This window comes from Thamnophis sirtalis, unplaced genomic scaffold, assembly GCF_051295495.1.
Source record: "Thamnophis sirtalis isolate CommonGarterSnake01/CBP01778 unplaced genomic scaffold, rThaSir2_p1.2 scaffold_8, whole genome shotgun sequence".
Lineage (NCBI taxonomy): Eukaryota > Metazoa > Chordata > Lepidosauria > Squamata > Natricidae > Thamnophis > Thamnophis sirtalis.
In genome coordinates, this window is record NW_028261388.1 from 55,274,031 (window position 1) to 55,293,999 (window position 19,969).

At 38.7% G+C, this 19,969-nt stretch overlaps 1 protein-coding gene across 5 annotated transcripts in view; it reads left to right on the forward strand.

Moving 5' to 3' along the window:
• PKNOX1 (PBX/knotted 1 homeobox 1) overlaps window positions 1-15,277 on the forward strand; it is a 54,988-nt gene extending 39,711 nt beyond the window's left edge. For 4 of the 5 annotated variants that reach the window (XM_087721707.1, XM_087721708.1, XM_087721706.1 and 1 more), the window contains 8 exons: window positions 616-786; window positions 1,088-1,165; window positions 3,892-3,991; window positions 6,390-6,487; window positions 7,402-7,530; window positions 11,330-11,406; window positions 12,442-12,614; window positions 13,457-15,277. In XM_087721707.1, coding sequence (XP_087577833.1) covers window positions 616-786; window positions 1,088-1,165; window positions 3,892-3,991; window positions 6,390-6,487; window positions 7,402-7,530; window positions 11,330-11,406; window positions 12,442-12,614; window positions 13,457-13,668 — 1,038 coding nt within the window. In that variant the 3' untranslated portion in view covers window positions 13,669-15,277. The remainder of the gene's footprint in view (window positions 1-615; window positions 787-1,087; window positions 1,166-3,891; window positions 3,992-6,389; window positions 6,488-7,401; window positions 7,531-11,329; window positions 11,407-12,441; window positions 12,615-13,456) is intronic. The other variant, XM_087721711.1, reaches the window with a different exon arrangement.
• The last annotated feature ends 4,692 nt before the right edge of the window (window positions 15,278-19,969 follow it).

The window sequence follows — 19,969 nt, forward strand, 5'->3', positions numbered from 1 at the left end:
TCGATTTTTAAGTCCTGGTATTTTGCGATTTTTCCATGTTCCTTCTCGGCGACCCTGCTATCACCTGGTATTGCGATGTCTATGATTGTGACCTTATTTTTTTCAACCAGTGTGATGTCTGGTGTATTATGCGCCAGTAGTTTGTCCGTTTGTATACGGAAATCCCACAAGATCTTGACCATCTGATTTTCGGTGACTTTTTCAGGCTGATGTTCCCACCAGTTTGTTGCTGTTTTAATATTATAATTGTTGCACAAATTCCAATGGATAATTTGTGCTACTGAATTGTGCCACAATTTATAATCAGTCTGTGCGATTTTTTTACAGCAGCTGAGTATGTGATCAATTATTATTATTATTAAATTATTATTGTTATTATTATTACTACTACTACTACTACTACTACTACTACTACTACTACTACTACTATTATTTTGTTACTTTATTCTGTGTATTTAATAACATTTTTCATTTAATGGTTGTAAATTATAGTCATTGAACTTTATTGTAAACTCTGTCAGGGAGGCCAGATATAAATACAGTATCATCAATAAATGTAAATGAAATGAAGACATTTTTGTATGTTGTTTTAAAATTCTGTTTATTTATCCTCAGATGGTAAAAGCAATTCAGGTTCTACGAATTCATCTGCTTGAGCTAGAAAAAGTTAATGAGCTCTGTAAAGATTTTTGTAGTCGCTATATTGCATGTCTAAAGACTAAAATGAACAGTGAAACTCTGCTAAGTGGGGAATCTGGGAGTCCTTATTCACCAGTACAACCCCAGGTAACTTTCATAACAAATGAAGGATATTTTCTTAATTGCTTTGTAATGTACCATATTCAAAAAAAAAATCAGATTAGATAAAAGAAGATTTTTAAAAATCTTATACCATCTTAATAATTTGATTAAATGCATAACAATGCAGTTTTAAAATAGATGATCTATGACTTACCAATTAGCACTGTTTAACTCTTTGTGATGTTATTAAAGATACCAGGTTTCCCTTGTGCAGTTTTTAGTAATCCGGTACATGAAATTGTAATTCTTAAAGAATGACTATAATTTGTTAACTCTTTGTCTGCAGTCCAGCAACTTTAAACATGATAAAGATAGCTTGGATTTGCTGGAGCAGCTGTCTTCATGGAAAGAGTCACCAGAAAATGTGAGCAGTAGAGCAAAATTGACACAATTATCATTACACTTCTTTGGCACTGTTTCCTTGGCCTAAGTTTTGGGTTGGCTTTGTTCATCTCATTGTAAATAATGGCCCTATCCATAATAGGGAGTTATCAGTAGAGGAAGAAAGTTCTTGATAGCTCTCCATCATATACACAAGACTTCAGAGCATTAAGTTCTTCCGATTCAGTAATTAAATCTAAGCACAAGAAACCATGTGCATAAGAAACTAGTTGAAAAATATAAATGAGTAGGAATCACTCATCTCATGTTTTATTCATGAAATACTTCCTTTCCTGGCTGTTTTATGTTGGGAGAGGAATTTAAGAAAATGTGCTGCAAATATTAGACTAAGTCAACATGAATGCAGACTGTTACCCCTTTTTGCACATCCAAGTACCACTTACCACAATTATTAAAATTTAATTGCATTCTTTTCTGCCCTGTTACGATGACAAATAATGAGAAACTCTAATATTTAAAACTTAGGCTTTACATAATTAAACAACAACCAAAACTCTGAACGTCCTCTGTAAATCCAATAAAATAAAATTAAATAATCAATCAGCCACCCAAAATACATTAAGCAAGACAAGGCACTGGCGATCAAAAGATCAACCACCACTGCATTAATTGAAGGCATAAAAAGCTAACCTGAAACAATATGGCTTATAAATGTCCATCATTGACCTAGGGACCTTTATTTTGCTACATAATAGTATAATTATTGTAAAAAGTGTCCCAATTGGCAATTAAATTTTATAATAGTAATGAAAGTTATGTGATTTCCCCCCAATTCAGATAGTTACATAATTTACTATTTCTGTTTAAACCTAAGTAATATGGGCACCAATACAGTCCTCAACTTACAACTTCATTTGGTGACCATTCAAAGTTACAATGGCACTGAAAAATGTGACTTGTGACAATTTTTTAGAATTACGACCTTTGCAGCATCCTCATGATCTTGTGATCAAAATTCAGATGCTTGGCAACTGGTTCATATTTATGACTGTTGCTGAGTGCCAAGGTCATGTGATCACCTTTTGCAACCTGACAAGCAAGTGTATGGGGAAGCCATATTCACTTAACAACCAGGTTACTAACATAAAAACAGCAGTGATTCACTTAACAACTGTGGCAAGAAAGATAGTAAAATGGGGCAAAACTCATTTAACAACATAAACTTTAGGTTCAGTTGTGGTTATAAGTTGAGGACTATCTCTATTTAAATTTCAGAATGAGGTCTGCCAAAGTAAATTCTTCATTAATTGGATCAGAGTTTATTGGAGATAAAATACAACAAAAAATAAATCTCTGCATGATAATGTTTCTGCCCATGTGCTTACCATTTATGCACAGGTCAACAATACATGCATAAAATCACATTTGGATTTAATGGACATTCTGCTCTAACCCTTCCCCATTATATCTCTACTAAAGTCACTATATTGTTTATGAGTAGACTGTCAGGGCCAATCCAAAATGCTGATGTTAAATGTAAAAAACTCTTAACAGTGCAATACCAGGATATATTGGACAATACCTTGCAAAACTGATTCTGCCCATTCAGTCTGGTCCTCAAGAGCTGACCTGAAAGTTCTCGCCATTCTTGTGGTTATTACAGGCCTTCTCTGAAAGAACCCTTACCTTTGGGGATACATTTCCCCCCACGTTCCAAGCATCTCTCACTTTCCTGAAATTCCATAAACAAATTTTAAGTTTTATTTCAACATGTTTTTGACCTTAGCTGCATGACTGATGCCAACTATCTTGGTTTGATCCTCGCTTTTTGGTGGTTTGTTTTTAATATTGATTTGCATTTAGTTATTCATTATTAGTATTAGTATTAGTATTTTATTTGGGGTGGTGGTAGAGATGGGGATATTGAATATTGCCCAGACATGTTTGAGATTGGAATAATATAAGTACTATGAAAAAATAAATCCTTTAAATAGTTTATGGTATTCATCTTCATTACTGTAAGAACTCTCCTAGAAATCCATTGGAAACATATATTTATAACTTACAGAAGAAAATTAAGTTAATTATGAATAGTTTAAAATATTAATATATCGTTTTAGAAAATTAATATTTGCTCATTGAATTTCATTGAATATTTCATGTCAACCTCATGTCAACTTATTAAATTGCATTCTTGTATTTCATATATTAATTGTATTTTGTTCGATGATTTACTAATTTAGATAAATATTTTAAATCTGAACTTTTAGCATATTTAAAAAATCATCTTTGCCGCTCAGGTTTAAAATGCTCAGGAGATCTTTACGACTGAAAATCTGTACAATTTATTTATTCTTCCTTTTTAAAAAAATACCTAGATAGCTATTTTCAAATATTCATGCCAATTTGATACACAGATTCAAGCTTTCACTATGTTAGGAGTAGTATTACTATGGTGTGGTTTAGTTATAATTCCACATTCTTATGATTGTTTAAACTATTCTATGAATGTTTCAATATTGGAAAGAAAGCTAACATTTTAGAATCAACATACATATTGGCAAACTATTATTTCTTGCTTAGTTATTCTTTTCATTGAAATTGTTTTCATAACATATTTTTTTAATCATACTTGTCAATACCATTATTTTTTTTTCAAATCTCTCTCTGATTTAAAATAATTTAACTGAAATCATGGGAACATTCATAAATATAACGCTATGTAATTCTTCTTGTTATTGTTTCTAGCCAATTCAAAGTGCCATCACAGGTACACTAAGTCCCCAGGGGATTGTGGTACCTGCATCAGCCCTACAGCAGGGAAATGTAACTATGGCAACGGTTGCAGGTAAGAAACATTAAACATTTAAAAGTTGCATTTTATCTAAGTATGTGGATATATGTGTTTTTGTGTTTCTGGTTTTTTAATAGTTTCTAAAGAGAAAAATTAATATAAACATTATTTTTAATACATGCTATCTATTTATCTTGAAATAATGAAATAGCATTTTAAACAATAGCTTTATTCTTCAAAGAGTAATTTATCTAGTCTTACCCTTCTTAGGAAATAATGAAAAGAAAATGAAGGCAAAAATATATATTTGAGTAATTTAAAATATTCACAACACTAAATTGTCTAATAATATCAAATATAGTAAAAATATTCTTAGTCACATACACAACAGAGGTTAAAGAAGTAAAAATGCAGGTTTTGCTAGCCATGACTCTTTTGTTTATGCACTGAAATCACATGCATATGCAAAGGAGCAGGGCTTCAGTTAGTTAGTTAGTTAGTTTATTAGTTTTCTATGCCGCCCACTCTCGGAAGACTCCGGGCAGCTTACAATAAAAAAGGGAAGGGGGATACAAAAATAAAACAGCAGTTTAAAATTACAACAACAATCACAACCTAGGGTGGGGCTGGACAATTCAACAGCCCCAGGCCTGCCAGAACAGCCAGGTCTTGGTCGCTTTACGGAAGGCCGGAAGGGTGGTAAGGGTCCGGATCTCAACAGGGAGATCATTCCAGAGGGCCGGAGCAGCTACAGAGAAGGCCCTCCCCCGGGGGGTTGCCAGCCTACATTGACCGGCCGATGGAATCCGGAGGAGGCCTAGTCTGTGCGATCTAATCGGTCTATGGGAGGTAATTGGCAGGAGGCGGTCTCTCAGGTAGCCAGGTCCGATGCCATGTAGGGCTTTAAAAGTAACGACTAGCACTTTGAAGCGTGTTCGGAGACCAATAGGAAGCCAGTGCAGCTCGCAGAGGATAGGTGTAATGTGGGTGTACCTAGGTGCACCCACAATCGCTCGCGCGGCTGCGTTCTGGACTAACTGAAGACTTCGAACACTCTTCAAGGGCAGCCCCATGTAGAGCGTGTTACAGTAATCCAGTCTTGAGGTGACGAGGGCGTGAGTGACTATCCGAAGGGCCTCCCTCCAGATAGGGTCGCAATTGGTGCACCAGGTGAACCTGGGCAAAGGCCCCCCTGGTCACAGCCGACAAATGATGTTCTAAAGTCAGCTATGGATCCAGGAGGACTCCCAAATTGCGAGCCCTCTCTGAGGGGCGTATAATTTCACCCCCCAGGCTAAGAGATGGAATAGGTGGACCATCCTTGGGAGGGAGCATCAATAGCCACTCAGTCTTGTCGGGATTGAGTGCAAGCTTGTTCGTTCCCATCCAGACCCTGACAGCCTCCAGGCACTGGCACATCACTTCTACCGCTTCACTGAGTTGGCACGGGGCGGACAGATACAATTGTGTATCGTCCGTGTATTGATGGTATTTAATCCCGTGCCGGCGTATGATCTCACCCAGCGGCTTCATTTAGATGTTAAATAGGAGGGGGGACAGGACCGAACCCTGTGGCACCCCATAATTGAGGGGCCTAGGGGTCGACTTCTGCCCTCCGACCAACACCGACTGCGACCTGTCCGAGAGGTAGGAGGAGAACCACCAAAGAACGGTGCCTCCCACTCCCACCTCCCATAACCGCCGCAGAAGGATACCATGGTCGATGGTATTGAAGGCCACTGAGAGGTCAAGGAGCACTAGGATAGAGGAGTGACCCCTATCCCTGGCTCACCAGAGATCATCGATCAACGCGACCAAAGCAGTTTCCGTGCTGTAACCAGGCCTGAAACCGGACTGAAAGGAGTCCAGATAATCGGTTTCATCCAAGGACCGCTGGAGTTGAAAGGCCACCACTTTCTCAACAACCTTCAAAACAAAGGGGAGGTTGGAGACTGGACGATAGTTACTCAAAATGGCTGGATCCAGAGAAGGTTTCTTCAGGAGGGGTCTCACCACTGCATCCTTTAGGAGGAGCGGGAAGGATCCCTCCCGAAGAGAAGTATTAACTATCGTCTGAATCCAGCCACGTGTCACCTCCCTGCTGGTCGAGACCACCCAGGAGGGGCACGGGTCCAGTATACAAGTGGAGGCACTCACCGCTCCCATGGCCTTGTCCACTTCCTCAGGAGAAGCAAGTTGAAACTCAATCCATAAACAGTTGCACTATTGAGACTGCCATCTTGACTTTTTGGACCTTGGGGGCAATCTTAACTGAATTTCTGCTTCCATAAAATTAAAGCATTCTATGGAATCAGAAAAAATATTCACTTTTGCATTTTAAAAATAGTTTTGTATTTTAACCACAGCTACATATATATTTAATAATAACTAAGCATCAATTAACCTTTTATCTATTGTTTTCTTATTTTCTTGATTGCTGCACTCTTTCAAGGTGGCACAGTATATCAGCCAGTAACAGTGGTCACACCTCAAGGACAAGTAGTAACACAAGCACTGTCCCCTGGAACAATCAGGATCCAGAATTCACAGGTTTGTTCTACTCATTTCACAGAGTGGTTTAAAGTAGAAGAAGCCAGGATTTTAATAAGATGTGGAATAGGTTGTCTATACGATGAATTTATATATTTTTAATAAATGTGGGGAAAAAAGTAAAAGAGCATTTTCCTATACCCGGGATGGCGAACCTACGGCACGCATGCCTCAAGTGGCACGCGGAGCCATTTTTCAGGGCACGTGAGAGGCTTTATAAGAGCCTGGGGAGGATAAAAAGAGCCTCTCCTGCCCCCGGAGGCTCTCTGGGGGCTTCAGGAGCTTCCCTGAAGCCTTCGGAGCATCAAAAATCGCCCCTATAGGCAAACCGGAAGTTCGGGAATGGACTTCTGGTTTCCTCGTAGAGTCGGTTTAAGCCCTCTGGAGGCTTCAGGGACCTTCAGGAGGCTTCCCTGAAGCTTCCGGAGGACTAAAAACGACCCTACGAGCAAACCGGACTTCTGGTTTGTTCGTAGGGCTGGTTTAAGCCCTCTGGAAGGCTCCTATAAAGCCTCTGGAGCCTGATGAAGGCAAAAAAAGCGTGCAAAAAATGGGGGAGCGCCTGTCATGCATGCATGCACACTGGGGTGTGTGTGTCGCACATTGCATTATGGGTGCGGCATGCCTGCGCACGACCCCCATACGCTCCCCCTTCTTATGGCACGCGAACCAAAAAATAAAATAAAATTTCAGTAAAATTCCTTGTGCATAGAAAACATCTAGTGAGCATAGGGTTAGAACTTTTTCTCATAATTTGATAGCACTGAAATAGTTTTTGCATTCAATATGAAATAGTACATGTGTCACGCTCCTTCTACTTTTAATACAAAAGTTGTGCTTTTTAATTATTCTTGTGAAATATTAAGAATTTTTTGATGATGTTTATGGTGTTTTAATAAAGTTCTATTGTTTAGCTCCAGTTACAATTAAACCAAGATTTAAGCATCTTGCATCAAGATGATGGATCATCAAAGAATAAAAGGGGCGTTCTTCCAAAACATGCTACAAACGTGATGAGATCTTGGCTTTTCCAGCATATAGGGGTAAGAATTTATCTCAGTGATTGGGAACACTTTTTTAAAAAAAAAGTTTCTTACTGATTATAATTTTATTTTATTGATTAATTGAATATGTGCCATCAATTTGGACTGAGTCTTCATGACTATACACACACATTTTCTCCAGGAGGAAGTGTTTCCAGTTTGCTCCTTCAGATCTTCCAATGGTGCACACATCGCTGCTGTAATTGACTCCCATCTGCCTTTTCTCTGGTCTTTTCTCTAGGACTTCACATACTAGTCAATAATTTAAGCTTGACCATTTGTACTTTGAGTGAGACTTCTGCATTGATTTATCCAACAATCCATTTCTTTGTTTTCTTGGCTATTTTCTCCTGTACCAATTTCAGGAAGGACAATACTTTTTAAAGTCTATTTCTGCTATGGCAAACAGGTGGCATGCATCGCCATATTTGCCAGCACAGCAGCCCTCAGCTCTGGCACACATGCGCACGCCAGCCAGCTAATTTTCAGCCTTCCAGAGGTCTGGGAGAGGCTGTTTTCACCCTCCCCAGGCTTCAGGAAAGCCTCCAGAGCCTAGAGAGGGCGAAAAACAGGCCTGACAGGCCAACCAGAATTTCATTCCTTAACTTCTTGTTGGGCTGTTTTTCGCCCTCTCCGGGCTTCAGGAAAGCCTCCGGAGCCTGGGGAGGGTGAAAACTCGCCTCCCCCATGTTGGGGTGGGTGGGTTGCACGTGAAGGTGGGTGGAGCACGCGCATGCACACAATAGCGCACACAGACACAATTTTGGCACACCTTTAGAAAAAGGTTAGCCATCACTGGTCTATTTCTATGGTTCCACTTGATTTGTGAAAGATGAATCAGACTTTCAGTAAATGCTCTTAGGTAAACTTGTGATTTTCTGGTTTTATTTCATTTGTATCAGGATTTTTTTTTAAATCATGTGCTCCTTCAATCAGTAGTCTTTTGAGAATTATATTTAAGTTTCTGTCAGTCTAACCACTTCCTCAGGGTTTGGGAGAAATTCACTGTATAAAATGTTTAGCTGTATGCAGAAGCAGGATTGTTATGTGATTTGCTTTACTAAATGTACTCCATAGTCAAAAGGGGCCCCATGTGTTGTTAGTTTAAGATCATACATTTATCCTGTGATTTATGTAGTCATAATCAGCTTATTCATTAACTGAAAGTTCATATAAATGTTGCCACAAGTTTTTTATTTTATATTACATACATACTCTGTCTATCTAATTATAACATTTAATCCATGGGTACTACATAGTGCTGATGGTTTTGATTAAAGGAGACAGCATTGTACAACTTTTATTATATCCATAATGAAATGATATTTGTCATCAAATGTATTGTGGAAAATTTTTTTTACTGTCTCTCTAGCAGTGTCGTGCGGTGAGGTTTATGGCTGGTGAGGCACTGACACAGGGGTTTCAAATTTTTTTAGACTTGTGGACTTGAACTCCCAGAATTCCACAGCCAGGCATGCTCAGTTCCGATTTAAAGCGACAGCATTTATTTTTCTCCTTTCCAAAAAAGTTTTCCTTCATTCTTTTTCTTCTCCCTCCCCCTCCTTCCTCCCTCTCTCCCTCCCTCCCCCCTCTCTCAAACAGATACACGCACACAGAGAAGTTGGATCCCTCTCTCACTCACTCACTCTCAAACAAACACAAACACAGAAGTTGAATTAGATATATTTTCCAATGGCTTGAAAGCAGCTCCTCTGCCATACTCCCCCCAATTCCCCTGCTACCTTCCAATCCGAGCCTTTGATTGCAGGTGGAGCCATGATGCCTTTTCAAACTTGTAATCAGTGAAGCTGGGCTTATATACTTTTATCCAGCTGTGTGTGTGTATGTCTGTGTGTGTGTGTGTGTGTGTGTGTGTGTTTGTGTGTGTTTGAAAAGGCAATGTGGCTCTGCATGCAGTCAAACTTTTTGAATTCCTCCCCCTCCCTCCGACCCACACATATACCTTTTCCAGCTGTTTCAGAGAGGATTTCAACTGTGCTCTTGCCTGCCATCATGAAAAGAAAAAAAATGTAAAAGGAAAAAGGCAAGAGCTGAGGTAGGCTGAGCTAGCTGCTGCCAGAGTCACCATGTGGATGACTCTGCTTAACTGTTTTAAAAAAGCCTCTAAAAAACGCCCTCAACAGAAATTTTCACCAACTGGAAGGGATGTGTGTGTGAGGGGGGGGGGGAGAGAAAGAAAGATAAAGATAAAGAAGGATAGAGAGAGAGAAAGAAAGAAAGAGGAAGAGAGAGACACAAGAAAGATAGAAAGAAGGAAGGAAGAGGGAGGGAGGGAGGAAAGAAAGAGAGAGAGACACAAGAAAGAAAGAAAGAAAGAAAGAAAGAAAGAAAGAAAGAAAGAAAGAAAGAAAGAAAGAAAGAAAGAAAGAAAGAAAGAAAACTTATGATCACAATTGAGCCCAAAATTTTGGTTGCTGAGCAAGAGCATTGTTAAGTAAGTTTCACCACATTTTCCAAGTTGGCTACTCCCACCTGGCCACACCACTGCCAAGCCACTCCCACTAGTCACATGACTGCCGAGCCACTTCCACAAAACAGCTACAGAATAGATTCCAAAATTTTTTGAAACCCACCACTGGCTGTAGTCAACACCTTTTTTGAGGAAAAGGGAGGTGCCAAAGGGCCTTGCAGAGACATTGGATTACTCACTTGTTAAAATCCAATGAAATAAAACTGAAAAACTATCATCCTAGGAAGGTTTTCTGAAAATGGGGACTGAAGTGGCAGAAGGCTGTTGAAGATACACATTATTTGGTTCCTTGACAGTCTTGAGTTCAGACCTGGCCATGGACAAAAGTTTCATTAGTTGATCTCATGGATGATCTTTGGTTGGTCCTGTGAATGGAGGTGACACAACTATCTTTGTCCTCCTAGATCTTTTAGCAGCTTTTTATACTGTGAAGCATGAATTTTTTTGGACTGCTTGCAAGAGTTTGAAGGTGTATGCTTCATAGAACTATCAATTTGGAGTGAAGTATCATCAATATGCTGATCATGAGAGAATTCTAATAGAATAGTAGAAAAATTTGCTCTTTCTTTTGTGATTATCTGCACATAAAAATAATTTGAATATTAATATCAAGCATTTTAGGAAGGAGATTTCCTATGAGCCTGTAATTTCTAATATTAGAAAAGTTTGGAAGTATGACGAATACTATAAGTTGGCCATTAATACCACCAGGATTTTAATTGCTGGGAAATGGAAATCTGAGTACTGTCCTCACATTAGTATTACTTTAATAAATCACACCCTTTTAATGGAATTAAAAGAACTTAGCAGGTACAAATGAATTAAATGACAATAGTTGAAATCACTGCAGGATGCATTATAGAAATTTTAATTTAGTTGGTCATATTTTATTTTATTAGTGGACAATTAAGTTTTACTAAAATGCTTGTGGAATATTAAATCTCTTTTCAATTTCAATTTTCTTTTATACTGTAAGGGAAATTTGAAACATGTTACCACTGATTGCCTTGTGGAAAATATCTCTTAAAAAAGAGAGTAAAAAAGCTGATCCCCACCACAGAGACTCCTTTGCTGGACTTGCAGCAGCAACCCCTCTAACTGAATCTCTAGCATTTTTGTTTTAAATAACATGTATGGTATTCTTAGCTGTAATTACTATCTTGTTTATAAACTTCTTTGGACAGATGGTTATAAAAATGGGATATGAATAGTTGTAATAAAAACTAAGACATTGTTTTAATGATTAATGTAATTTATTTAAAAATAAATTTAATTCAAAAAGAATAATGAAAATATTTCTTTCTGTAGCATCCATATCCAACAGAAGATGAGAAAAAACAGATAGCAGCACAAACAAATCTTACCTTACTCCAGGTTAACAACTGGTAGGTTGAACAGAATTATTTTATAGTTCTATCTCATCTTCCTTCTGGGAAACTCAAAGTAATGTACATTGTAGATCTCATCATATTTTACCCCCTGAAAAAAATCACCTGTGATCAAATGGAAATTTGGATTTTAACCCAGGTCTCAATTTACTGCCATAATTTCTATAAAGGTAAAGGTTTCCCCTATCCAGTTATATCTGGCTCTAGGGGGCAGTGCTGATCTTCATTTCTTAGCCGAAGGAACCAGCATTGTCTGAAGCCGCTTCCATGATCATGTGATCAGCATGGCTATATGCCAAAGCTCGCAGAATGATGTTTTCTTCCTACTGAAGTGGTACCTATTTCTCCACTCGCATTTGCATGCTTTTGAACTGCTAGGTGGGCAGGAGCTGAGGCAAGAATGGGAGCTAATCCCATCACATATTGCTTGGATCTCGAACCACAACCTTCTGGTTGACAAGCCCAGCATCTTAACAGCAAGGCCACTGTGTCCCTTTATAATTTCTATACTGCGTGTTTATTTTCTACAAATTCATAGTCTGTGAAAAAAAATCAGTGTATTTTGCAATAGAGAAATTTGGATAGTGTTGGGAATATGTAATTTACCTCATAACGCCAAATGGGAAATATTAGGCTGGGAATTTTGAGAAGAAATTGGCAAATTACCTCAGTTCAGGCCCAAACCACCCAGCCTGAAGGTCCTTTAGAACACATGCTCAAATCTGGATAGCTTCATTGTGCATTGTGACACAAGAATGCCTTAAGTGGGTGATTGTGGCCTTCCTCCGATTGTTTGATGAAACCCAGTTTGAAAGACCTTTGGTACATGGTCAGAGGATTCCCAAGCAACTGGGAGGATTTCAACACATTGCCCAAATTTACCAATCTGGATGCCATTTGGCCACTTTTGCAGGACAAAGCTCTTCTAAGGATGGGGAAGAATCTGCAAAGCATAGCTACAGAAAGGAACATGATAATTTGTTCATAGATTTCTAAAGTTACTTTGGAAGTTTACATTTTACCCTTGTTTAGGTTTATCAATGCTAGAAGGAGAATTCTCCAGCCAATGTTGGATTCCAGCTGTTCTGAAACACCAAAAACCAAGAAGAAAACAGCCCAAAACCGACCAGTTCAGAGGTTCTGGCCAGACTCCATTGCATCAGGAGTAGCTCAGCATCAATCAAATGAACTTACTATGTCAGATGGTAAGCAGATGCTTTACTTCATTAAATTGCTTTTAAAAACTACTTTATGTTTTACTTTACTGATTGATGAGTCAGTATGTAAATATATTCAATTTATCTGTATAAAGCCTAATGGAAATAATGAATTGGTATAGGTTTAATTTACTAAATACGTTTTCATGGATGGCATAGAAAATAGAAATGATTAAATCTGCCAAAGTAGACATGATTAGACAAGTACATTTATAGCAGTGGATTGAAGCTAAATATCCCTGTTCCGGCATTTAATGGGGCTTCTCCACAAGTAAAAACTCCATATGTCACAAATTTCGCATATTAGCTTAACTATTGATGTCCATTTAGTATACTGTTTCCTTGAAAATAAGACCTCCCTGGATAATAAGCCCAATCGGGCTTTTGGGCGCATGCACTAAAATAAGCCCTCCTCCAAAAATAAGTCCTCCCCGAAAATATTGCAACACAGCACCTGAAAAATAATAAGACCTCCCCGAAAATAAGGCCAAGTGTTTATTCCAGGGGTCAAAAGAAAATAACACACTGTAACAAACATTTTCAGGGAAACACGGTATGTAAACATTTGCTCCAGATGTTGCAAATCTTGTAATGCTACTTTAAGATGGTAGCACCTTAACATTTCCAAAATTCAGAATTCTTATTTAGTCCAAAGTAGAATAAAGCAAAATGAACAAATGTCATTAAAGTGCTTACTGAGGAAAAGAATGGACAAAATGGTACGTGTAATTGTAATTCATTTCCAATGCATATTTCAGTAATGAGTTGTGGGTTTTTAAAAATATCTCATTGTTTTTTCCAACTGGACTTGTACTTTTATCCATTTTTAGGGGCTGTTGTAACAATTACAGCTCCCGTCAACATGAATGTAGACAGTCTCCAATCGCTTTCATCTGATGGTACTACTTTGGCTGTTCAGCAAGTCATGATGGCAGGGCAAAGTGAGGATGAATCTGTAGACAGCACGGAAGATGATGGAACAGACCTCTCAACTACAAATATCAGTGGGCTGGCCTTGGATAACAGTGATTCTCTGCAATAGGAAGCAAGAGGACCCGACCTAAAATATTAGGAAAGACAATGGACTGACTGACTTTTTATAGTTTGCACAGCAAACATTTTACACAAGTTTTATTTCTAATATGTTTTATATGTAGATATAGAAGAGTGCACTTTTTTGTATTTCATAGTAAGCTTAAAGAGTGTCTTTGCAGGTGCAGCAACTTCTTTCAAATGTGTTGTTTTTTGGTTTTAATTTTGAAAATCTAGTAAGTTAAAAAATTATCCCATTTGTTTTCCTAAAGGTATTATTTCATTCACACACAACAAAAGCTGAGTCAAGCTGAAAAAAAATGTGTATAATGGGGTTGCAGACATGGGGTAAAATGGTGGCTGCCTGGAATGTGAGTTAGTTTTACATTAGCATGGATTTAAACTTACCCAAACCAGACAATTACTATGTTACTCAGTTCCTTGCTGTTCTATAATATCATAAGATCTGCAATTTTCAAACATACAACATTGCACTGCTATGGGAGAACTGAAAATACTTTTTATCTTGTTGAAAGTAACCAGTTTCAGTTCTGTCATTTTAACAAAGGTGATTAATGTAAATGTAAAGCATGTCAAACTAATGTATGGGATTTGTTTATGAAGTTAGCCATGTAGATTTGAAAGATGCTTCTGCACCTTAAAAAAGGAAATTAACTGCCTGTCTAAAATGGGCAACATAATACGGAAAAAAAGAAAGAAAGAAGTGAAAATGTGTGATTCCTAAAGAATGCATGGCATTTACTATAAACTTAATTTCTTCAGGAGGAGTTAGGTGGACAACTCTAGATCTCATTGTACCTTTAAAATTTCCTGTTCGTATGGCTACCACAGCTTTTTTCTCAACAAATTTTCTTCCTTTTTTATTCATTTGCCTAGTGGCTCCTTTTCTTTTCTTCTTTCCCCCTTTCCTTTCCTTTTCTTTTATTCTCTTTTCTTCTTTTCTTTTCAGCAAATAAGGTGAGGTTAGAATGGCAATAAAAGAAATAACAGGAGCCAGAAGAAGCCATGATTGTAGCTCTCTTCTGGTTATGCATTCCAGTGTAGAATTCACCATGTAAGAAGCAGCAAACCACTCCTACCCTGTCTTAGTAGCAGTGGTGACATCACTGATCTCCACTAGTGTGACATGATTGTCTACAATATGGAGTTTGACAATGCATGTTTTTTTTTAAAAAAAACCTTACATGTAAAAGAAGGCTTCCAACTGTTAACAGCCATGCCATATTCAAAAATAACTGGCTGTTAATGGATATTAGAACACAATATAAAGAGTGAAAAGATTATTAATGATTCTTCATGTGTTGATTCTAAATGGGAGTCTCCTACCTAAACTGGTATTCTCTTATCGCAGTTCAAGGATACATTTAAAGGTACAATAGATGCTATAAGGTGTACTCCTAACTAGTGTGTCTGTCCATTGTTTGCTATAAAATACTTATTTTTACCTTTATCAGGATTCTTGGATGAAAAATATTTTTATAAATTCTCTAAGAATTGGACGGATGACTGTATTAAGCATGAGGAAAAAGTGTTTAGTACTACTATTTGAAAAGTTATGAAAACTGTCCAAATTGAATAAACATGCCTATGTGACATCCTATGATTCTCTGCTGTCCCATAATGATACAATTCATAGTAATATATTATTCCTTAATGGGAAGCTGGATACTGGTCAGCACTTTGTTATTCACGCAAACTACTATTCAAATTATATTTCTGTCCATATTGAATGCTGTCTCACAAGAGTAGCTTTTCTCAGACTGATGTTTTCTGGATATTTTGGGTCTTTTAACTCTCAGAAATACAAGCCAACAGCATCTAAACCAGTGGTTCTCAACCTTCCCAATGCCACAACCCTTTAATACAGTTCCTCATATTGTGATGACCCCCAACCATAAAATTATTTTCGTTGCTACTTCATAACTGTAATTTTGCTACTGTTATGAATCATAATGTAAATATCTGATATGCAGGATGTATTTTCATTATTACAAATTGAACATAATTAAAGCATAGTGATTAATCTGCCAATCTTGGTTTGGGAGATCAGCCAGGCTGGGATTTTCCAGGATAAAACGACCTCCCTGCTGCCTCCAGGAGCAGTTCGTGGTTTACATGAGTTTCACTTTGTTAATTTTACTTTTTTTACATTCTGTTCCCCTCCCACCCACCTAGTTTTCTTCCTTCCTTCCTTCCTTCCTTCCTTCCTTCCTTCCTTCCTTTCTTTCTTTCTTTCCATTCCTCCCTCCCTTTTCTTTTTCCTTTCTTTCTTTCTTTCTTTCTTTCTTTCTTTCTTTCTTTCTTTCTTTCCATTACCCCTTCCCTTTTCTTCTTTCTTTCAATTCCACCTCCCTTTTCTTTTTTCTTTTTTCTTTCCTTCCTTCTTTCTTTCCATTCCTCCCTCCCTTTTCTTCTTTCTTTCCATTCCTCCCTCCTTTTTCTTTTTTCTTTCTTTCCATTCCCCCCTCCCTTTTCTTCTTTCTTTCTTTCTATCTTTCTTTCTTTCTTTCCATTCCTCCCTCCCTTTCCTTCTTTTTTCCATTCCTCTCTCCCTTTTCTTCTTTCTTTCCATTCTTCCCTCCCTTTTCTTCTTTCTTTCTTTCTTTCCATTCCTCCCTCCCTCCCTTTTCTTTCTTTCTTTCTTTCCTTCCTTCCTTCCTTCTTTCCTTCCTTCCTTCCTTCCTTCTTTCTTTCTTTCTTAAACACAGATTAAGAAGTTGCCCTTTAAATGGGATTTTAAACGGAGGCTTAAGCTACCTCGAACTGTACTTCCGTCCCGAGTGGAATTCCTCAGGACGGAAGGAATGAGTGGGCGAGGCCTATCCTCCCCTCCTGCCTCTCCTGTCAGCCCTTCCCGGGGCCCAAAAAGCCTCCAAGCTCAGTTTAGCCTGCAGGACAGGACCGGCGGCGGGGGAGGCAAAGGCAGCGTCCAGGCCCAAGGCGGCTTGAATCCCAGCATATGCCTGCCTGGGCGAAAGCCTGTCCCACTGGCTGAATCAGGTGGCCCGACTGCCCCGCCGGTCTACTGCTCTCCGGGTGCCTTCGAGCCCCTGTGCAGGCAGCTGGGCTGAAGCGGCACCGCCGACTGTGCTCGCTTCAGACGGTCCGTTGGAGCTGAGGCTGATCCACTACCCAGAAGAACCCGTCTCTCTCCCACTTCAGCGCCTCGGCCTTTCCCTGGTGTGGAGACCGGATGAGGCGGCATCGGAGCTAGGAGGAGGCTGCTTCGCCACCCAGTGCTCTTCAAGCACCTGCTGCTTCAGGATGCGCTCCTGAGCATGGGCGACGCTGGTGGAGGTGGATGGTCTTAGGCGACTCCTGTGAAAGGGTCGTTCGACCCCCAAAGGGGTCGCTACCCACAGGTTGAGAACTACTGATCTAAACTATTATGGTTGGAAATTCTATAAGTTGCAATCCCAGCAAAGAGCACCAGTTTGGGAAAGACTGCTGAACAGTGATATTCAGGTGAATAAAATGCACAGTCTTCATTATAGTTTTAAAAACTCTCAACAGCACACATACTTCACATTTGTTGACTGTGCAGATATTTTCTTCTGGGTTAACTAATTTTCCCCTACTTTACTGCATCCCAAATGTTATGTATTCTGCAGCTTTGATACAAATAAGGTAAGATAAAGTCTCCTTTGAACTGAGCTTGATTCTGATGATTTCATTAATATGTCCATCAGTTTTCATGCATAAAATCACAGTGGGTTCAATTACAGTAGTCCTCAAGTTACGAATGGAATGGAGCCTGCCCATTCCATTCGTAACCCGAGGATTCATGGGAGTGAATCTTTTTGATCTAAATATTTTATTTCATTTTCATTTTCATTTTATACAATCACTTATATACTGTACAAAGAAAAAAGAAAAAAAAAAAACCCCCAACATAACACTTCATTCCCCCATACACCCTCTCTTCTCCCCCTCCAACTTTCCTTTCACCCCTCCAACATTCCCCTCTTCTACTTCCCTTCCCCCTCAGACATCTCCCCCTCCCTCCATTTACCCTCCTTACATTCCCTCTCACTCCCTCTTTACTTCTCCCTTCTCTTTCCCTCTTCTCCCCACTTTGGTGTATCCATACAATTCAATTTGTTTTTTACAATAAAAGTAGAAAAAGAAAAAAAGAAAAAGAAAAAAAAACGACAGTACACAAGTGAATTCTTATTGTTCTAAGGATTGAAACTGTAATTCCACCCTCCCCCCTCCCCCCTATAATCCCCCCTCCCTAACCCCCTTACGGCTTCGCAGGTCCCATGCCCGGCATAATTCTTTAACAAGCATTTAAGTATAATAAGGCCAGCTAACTTTAAAATTTAAAAGAAAGTAAGATAAAAGTGAAGCCAGAAAGAAAAAGGAAAAATAATAGAAAATAAAAAAAAAAAAAAACACCCACACTCACACACAAAAAAAAAGGGAAAGAAACAAAAAGGGTCATAAACCCACTACATTACCACAGCTTCCCGTTATCTATAAATCTTAATCAATGTGACTCATTCCAAATTTCGATTATTTTACTACTTGCAGGGTTTCAAACTGTATTAGAGCCAGGTAAGTTGATCAATTAGAATTCCCCAACTAAAAATCTCCTTGCTTTGTCTATCTATTCAAACCTTTAATTTATCTCTTTTTTATCCAAGTATCCAAACCTTTCTATAACACCATTAACTCAAATACTTCTTTCATTTTTCATTTCCAACACCTCCCTTTCTATCCTTACCCACCTCCACATATAAATTTTTTACCTTCCACCCTGCCTTTATCCATATCCACATATATATTTTATCCACATTCATTGCTCCTCCTATATTTACTCCACTTTCCTGAAGATTCTCCGACCAAACTTTCTTAACCTTATATTGATATAGCAACTCAAACAAACATCAGCTTACGTTCTAGCCCCATGTAATCTAATTAAACTTTCGCTGCCCTTCCCTCTCCCACGCACCTCCCAACTCCGTTTGTCCCAAACCGCAGCTCAAAAAGATCACAATTTCCGCTCTCTTCGCCTGAAAGAATAGTTCATGCGCAATTAAAGTTAGAGTTCAGACAAAATTTCTGTACAATATATGTCCCCAATCAGCAACGCTTCTTTCAGTCTCCATGTCTCATCATCGATATGCCACTTTTCCATTTTATCCCAGACGGAAATCATAAAGCTTTAAAAACATCGCTTAGTCTTTATTCTTTAGTCTTCTGCCCTTCCGGAAGAGAAAAGCAACACGCTCCACCTTGTAGCCACGTGTCTCGCTGTTTGTCTTCTCCTTCTTCCTGTCTCTCCCCAGATCCGGATGAATCAGGAAGTCCCGCCTTCAGGGTCTCGTAGTAAAATTTTCGGGCTTCACAGACAGAGTTAATGCGGTGTTTTTGGTTGCCAAATGTAACTGTAATACCAGCTGGGACTTCCCATCTATATGAAATCTGAGAGTTTCTGAGTTCTTCGGTTAAGAAAGCATACTGTCTCCTTGTTCTTAACATTTGAAATGGTATCTCCTTAAAAACAACCAAGTCGTCCCCGTCAATTCTCAGCCTCTTTCCGTAGAGCCTCTGTGTTATCTCATTTCTAGATTCCCTTGTATTAAAGTATATTATTATGTCCCTCGGAAGCTGTCGCTGTTTTGCTACCCAGGAATTCTGGCGGTAAATTCTTTGAATCTGCCAATCAAAGTTGAGTCCAGGACTTCCCACCAAGCGGCTGAAAGCCTCAAAGAATGTCTGTTTCAAATTCTCCTGTTGGTTTTCACGCAGTCCTCTAACACGTATGGCAAAGGCAGTCTTGTTATAATTTAATTTGACAAGTTCTTTTTGTGCAGATTCAATTTCCTGTTCTAACGATTGAATTTTTGATATCAGATTAAGGTTAGTTTCTTCCAAAAGTTCCAATTTGTCCTCCGATTCAGCAATATAATCTGTCATGACTGTCATTACTCCGATCATATCCTGCTTTGCCTGAGCAATTTTAGCATCAAATTGATCAGATAAATCCGAAATCAGTTGATTAATCTCCTGTCTGAAATCATTAAGCGTTTTGAGAAGGAATTCTTGTGTTAGCAATTCTCCCGTGGAGGGTGTAGGAGACAAGGGTAGCGGCTTCATGGCAGTTTTTAGAGATATATTATTAAGAAGGCGCTTCTGTTTAAGTTTGGGAGCCATTCCAGAATAAAATTAAAAGACAAGCAATCCAGCGAGCCAAAAATCAAAGTCTGTGCTCCCCTCAGATAATCTTTTAGCAATTAGTACGGAGAGGCCTTCAGGAGGGTAGAGTCAGTTAGCTGCGTCAGATC